Below are 6,000 nucleotides of genomic sequence, written 5' to 3' on the forward strand. Positions count from 1 at the left end.
AGGGCTGATTTTGTTTTTTCTGTCAAGAGTTTCTTGAAATTGGATTGTTTTATGCCCATTCAAGAAAACAGCCCATTATTTTTTGATAGCATATAGTTTACTTTAAGTCTGCAGTCCTAAACTGAAGATGCTTTGGGGTTCATTTCAGACTCCCTTTTCTGTACACTCATGTGAGAGTCCCATTTCAGTCTCCTTTTTCTGCAGAATACAAATTAAGAGAATTTGAACTGCTTGCCCTCGGGAGCCTTTAGGGCACGCACCAGGAAATACATGGTTTCTGTTACTTGCTGAGGCAAAGTCAGCCAGTCCACACAAAGAAACTTCTGACTTCATAGTCTGCAGAGCAATCCTGTTGAATAATTCCACAACCTTTTCTATCTGCATTGCTTCAGTAGAAATACAGATTGAAGTGTAGCTCCTACAAACGATATGTTTACTGTAAGGCACATAAAGATACACATCTCCTCTGCTAGAACAGTAAAGCAGGTGTAGCCTTTGTAGTATTGACAGACCAAAATTACGCAGGGCACCTACGTAATTTGTGTTAGGTACCTGTACAGGAAAAAAAATTGAGTGTTAAGAAACGCGGATGTCCGTACTCCTGAAATGTTAGGGCCTGGCCTCAGGAATTAAGTGGGTTGGGTATAATCCGTTTAGAATGAGTTCTTGGTAGCTCTTAGCCACGACTGCGATAAATCATCGCGATCAGGAGCTGCACAGTTAGATGACCGTGTATTTCACATTGTATCTTTTCTAAAGAAAAAAAAATCAGAAAGATTAAGGCAACATTTTCTTAAATCTGTTGAGTGCTGGATTGTTTGTATAAAGGGCCCAGGGTTGCGCAGGACATGTTGTTTCCCACCGTTGCAGAGGCCCTCTACTCCATTCACCACTTTGCTGCTCGCCAGACTGGCTTGCTCCTGTCAAGCTTTGCATGATCTCTTCCCCATGTGTTTAGTAAAAAGAAAGCATGGGTGCATGGCAGAGACTTCCACTTCCTGCGCGGGTGCACAGCAGGTTGCCAGCACACGGTGCTTCCGTAACAAATGGGCCAAGAGCTAACACGAATGACTGCCAGTACTGTCGAGGATGCGTTTTTGTTGCAGGCTTTTTAACTGGTCTCTTATTGCTACACATGTTTTGGGTTTGGTTTGGTTTTTTTTTTTTTTTTTCCTGCTGAGTTTTATTAATATTGTTTTTCTTTTTTCCCTTCTTTTGGTAAATTTCTTTAACCTTCCCCCACATTCTGCTCAACCATAGCCATGGAGGGTAAGCAGTGCGTGAGCGTGTGTACGTGCCCTATTCCAAAATGTCTTTGCATGTGACTTTGCCAGATGACTGTTTAACTTCTCGATTACTGAAACCAACTAGAATTGCAGCCTTTCACTGGTGACTGAGGCAATTAAAATGTTCTTTTTCCTAAAGTATTTTCTGATCGATACACTAGATTGAATCTCTGTAATAGGTGTCAGTACCCACTTAGAGAAATGCAACAAAATGGAATCACCGTGCACTAAATCCTGCACTCCTTCCTCGGACAAAGTTTCATCTAAGTATTTTGTAATTTCATCATAGAACCATAGAATGGTTTGGGTTGGAAGGGACCTCAAAGATCGTCTAGTTCCAACCCCCCTGCCATGGGCAGGGACACCCTCCACTAGACCAGGTTGCCCAAAGCCCCATCCAACCTGGCCTGGAACACTTCCAGGGAGGGGGCATCCACAGCTTCTCTGGGCAACCTGGTCCAGTGCCTCACCACCCTCACAGTCAAGAATTTCTTCCTTATATCTAATCTAAATCGACCCTCCTTCACATTAAAGCCATTACCCCTTGTCCTATCACTCCATGCCCTTGTAAACAGCCCCTCTCCAGCTTTCCTGTAGGCCCCTTCAGGTACTGGAAGGCTGCAATAAGATCTCCCCAGAGCCTTCTCTTCTCCAGGCTGAACAACCCCAACTCTCTCAGCCTGTCTTCGTAGGAGAGGTGCTCCAGCCCTCTGACCATCTTTGTGGCCCTCTAGACTTGCTCCCAACAGGGTAGTTGGAGGGTCTGCACTCGCTCATCAGTGTAGTATCTCAGGTGCTTCCAGTGGAACATCTCTGAAGCTAGGACCAGTTGTAAGAACCAGTAGTAACCCAGCGTGGTGGTGGGCTGAAGTGCCATAAGCCATCTCAGGTCAACAGGGTGGATGGCTGCTGTGACCAGTAGGAAACAAGCAATGTTTTAACGTTCTGCTCCCACTAGGTGGTTCCTTGGGCATCCCACAGCAGTGAAGAACTGCAGGGAACAGGGATGCTTGTAGTTTTACAGTTTGGGAGCAGAGATACTGAGGACCTTACAGAGGAAGTTTTCAAAGTTTTGTTTCTTTTCTGACCCAGGATTATTTCAGTCTGTCATGGAGTTAACTCCAGACAGATCTGACTCAATGAAAGTTTTGCTTGAGTAAAGACTACAGGATTTTTAACACTGGGGGCTTTTTTTCTGATCTTTTGGAAACAAACTGTATGAAAACATTTGGTGTTTCCCACCTGTACTGGTTGACACCAGTTTTTTTAATCTGCTGTGAATTTTCACTAATGAAACAGTAATATGTACTGCAATATTCTCTCTTCACTATGTCAGTATGTTAACTATGTACTCGGACATTGTTTTGGAGCACAAAACAACTTTCTGGAACGAGGGACCTGATACCTGTTGCCGTAGCAGTGGAACTTGTCCATCAGTAGTGAACCACTTAGATGTGTCAAGAACTCTGTACTCCTCGTTCCTCAAATTATTTTCTTCTCTGTTGTGAGAGTTATACTGGAAGCTCTTCAGGGAAATCCTGGTAAAAATTCCCCAGTGTCATTTCACAGATCAGGTTCAGTCAGAAGAACTAAAGGAAATTTCCTTCAGATCTGGGAGCATGCGTGCTCAGCCAGGACAGGGGACCCAGTGGGACAGGGCGGGAGGCGGTTGGGAGTATGAGACCTTCCCGGCTGTCTGCAGAGGCTGGGAAGTTGCTGAGCCCCATCTGCTGGGGACAGGAGGCTCAACAACCCTTCTCTGCTTCCAGATTCAGCCGCAGGAAATCAGCCCTCCTCCTACGGCCAACCTGGACCGCTCAAACGACAAAGTCTACGAGAATGTAACCGGACTGGTGAAAGCGGTCATAGAAATGTCCAGTAAAATACAGCCGGCTCCGCCAGAGGAGTATGTACCCATGGTAAAGGTATGGAGGCAATTCCTAAAATCAGTGTTTTGGTTCTCTCCTGGATGAGGTCTTCAAGTGGCGTAGGAGAAACTTTCTGGAAAGTTGGAAGCAGAAAAGCTTTTTGTGTTTGCAGGGGGGTAACTTGTGGTCACAGGGCTGGAGCTTTGGATACTGTTACCAGTATTGTGGGCAGCGGTGCTTTTATTCCCCAGTTTGCCTGTGCTTATCCAGCGGCAGGCAGTTGTGCTCTATCTTCTCCACTTTTCACTATTTTAAGAAAAACCTTTCTTTTTATTAACCCTTTGCCATCTGGTTTTCATGGTGAAACACAGAATTGCAGGTGGGATTTTAAAGCCATGTTCTAACTCCCTTCTTATCCAGATGAGGGATTAAGTATCTATTGTGTCCTGCACTCTTACAATTCTCTTATCCATTCATTCCAAGTTTTTAAAGTTTATTTCCTTAATTTTTTTTTTTTACTTAGGAGGTGGGTTTGGCACTAAGAACCTTACTGGCAACAGTAGATGAGACCCTCCCAGTGCTTCCTGCAAGCACCCACAGAGAGGTACGTAGAGGTCCCCCCAGCTGACCCGCAGTCATTACGATTCAAGTTAGCCTCAGCCAGGACAGCTGTCTGGACACGTCTCGGCTCCCTCTTCTTCGCATATGCGTGTGTTTTGGCTCACTAAGCAGTATGAGCTCTCGGGTTATAATCCTTCACGAACTGAATTTTATTAGAATCCAATTGCTGTGCAGACATAGGCTTGTATTGATTTAAGTGAAGACACTCAAACTCGATGTAATTGAAGAGCATACGAGACGCACACAAATGAAGTTGACATAACAACTGTTAGCAGTGCTTACATGGAACTTCTTAGTGCAAGTTTAATCTTTCATTAAATTACAGCTTGCACGCAAAGTCATTAAACAGGTAAAGGAGCACAGCTCAGTGCAGCTGGGAGGTTTTGATGAGATATCCCATAATAACCTAGTTCTGGATGAGAAGTGACTGAGATCTTTCCGTGAAGTTCACGAGTCAGGAGTAAACCCATTTTCCTCCAAAACCTTGAATGGGTGTGACAATGAGAAAGCCAGAGAATGGTTCTTTAAGTGCTGTCTTAGAGAATCATCCTGACTTAGCTATGTGGTTAAGGAACCTGTATCCAGCTTCTTGACCTGTTTTTTAGAGCTACTTTAATAATAGTAATAAAAAGAGTGATGACCTAGAAACCTCTAACAAGGTGTTGACTCTAAGACATGGGTTAAAATCCACTATTGGCGATTTGGGTCTTGGTGCCATTTAACAGCGGGCGACTCGGCGGCTGACGAGGTTGCTCTTGGTCTCCACACAGCGTAGAGCAGCCGGTGCTGAAATTCCATCTGCTCCACGCGGTGTCCACAGAAACAGCCCCAGCTTCGACCGGAAATCCCAGGCAGGGGCTGTTGAGGGAGGGTAGATAGCGCCATTGCTCTGTAGCGTCGCTGTCACCGGTGCAATGCTTCCAACAACTTACGGAGTTGACTGAATCTTCTTGTTCCAGATTGAGATGGCACAGAAGCTGCTGAACTCAGACTTGGCCGAGCTCATTAACAAGATGAAGCTGGCACAGCAGTACGTCATGACCAGCCTGCAGCAGGAGTACAAAAAGCAAATGCTCACCGCTGCTCATGCTCTGGCTGTGGATGCAAAAAACTTGCTGGATGTTATTGATCAAGCCAGACTGAAAATGATCAGTCAGTCCAGACCGCACTAAGTACTGAGGGAAGAGTTTCATCAGTCTAAAAATTCTGCTTGCGAAAGGATGTTATTTCACCTTCCACCAGCAGTGAGGATTAACCCGGTGTAGTCCTGGCTTTCCAGCGCCTCTTGCTTCAGCAGACCTGACTGACAGCTGTTGGTTCTCTCTCATTACAAACGTTTAACCAAGTTAAGTTTTTATCGTAAAGCCAAGCTGGTCTGGGATTCAAAAAGTGGCATTATCACAAGATGAAGTTTGTACAGAAGTCCTCGGGAAATCACAGCTATGGAGCACACTTCAGTTTTATACCATCACATGGGACACGCTTAGCCTAGAGCTGCCACAGGGTTATGGTCTCGGAGCCAAAACTGTTGGAGCAGCAGATCAGAGGAAGATATTGTGAAGTGAAGAATTCGGGGAAACCTCAGGGCTGAGAATTCTTGCCCACAGTATATGAACTATCCAGACTGGAATTTTTTTATTAGAACACTTACGTCGCAATATGCTAATCACAATTTACAGAGAAAGAATAAAAAGCTATATTTTCAAGACTTCAGTCATTTCAAGACAAACTAAAGCCCTCTTCATCTTCCTGCCTTTTACTTTTATGTGAATGTGTGAAGCATTTGGTTGGAACTAGCTGTAGAACGCAACTGAGAACTCATCTTTTCCACCAGAATAACGTGCCAGTTCTTTTGTAGCAATGTTGTTTTCCTTGGAAGCAAAAATGCTGCTTTGTACCAGAGCAATTCAGAGCTGCATTTAGAGGAGTTCTGTAACCATTCATGTCCCCCATTTTTATATAATTTATAAAGACAGATTAAAGCCATGTTGAATATTTTAAACCCGCTGTAGTTAACTAACCCATCCTTTTGTCTATCTTGCCTGGGAGGAGTTACAGTAGAGCAGTGTAATTAGATTTTCCTTGGTTTTCCAGTTATGCCATCTGTTCTGTTAAAATAAAAACCACACTCCCTTTTTGCTGTTGAGGGATATAAATTATTCTCAGGAAGAATATAATGAACTGTACAGTTACTTTGACCTATTAAAAAGGTGTTACCAGTGAAA

At 44.2% G+C, this 6,000-nt stretch overlaps 1 protein-coding gene across 25 annotated transcripts in view; it reads left to right on the plus strand.

The window, feature by feature from the left end:
• PTK2 (protein tyrosine kinase 2) overlaps window positions 1–6,000 on the plus strand; it is a 224,129-nt gene extending 218,129 nt beyond the window's left edge. For all 25 annotated transcript variants that reach the window (XR_012833679.1, XM_075743219.1, XM_075743225.1 and 22 more), the window contains 3 exons: window positions 3,056–3,211; window positions 3,678–3,758; window positions 4,735–6,000. Coding sequence is in view for 24 of the 25 variants with exons in the window: in XM_075743219.1 (XP_075599334.1) it covers window positions 3,056–3,211; window positions 3,678–3,758; window positions 4,735–4,947 (450 nt within the window). In the remaining variant the exon portion in view is untranslated. The remainder of the gene's footprint in view (window positions 1–3,055; window positions 3,212–3,677; window positions 3,759–4,734) is intronic.

This window comes from Balearica regulorum, chromosome 2 (genome assembly GCF_011004875.1).
Source record: "Balearica regulorum gibbericeps isolate bBalReg1 chromosome 2, bBalReg1.pri, whole genome shotgun sequence".
Taxonomy (NCBI): Eukaryota; Metazoa; Chordata; class Aves; order Gruiformes; family Gruidae; genus Balearica; species Balearica regulorum.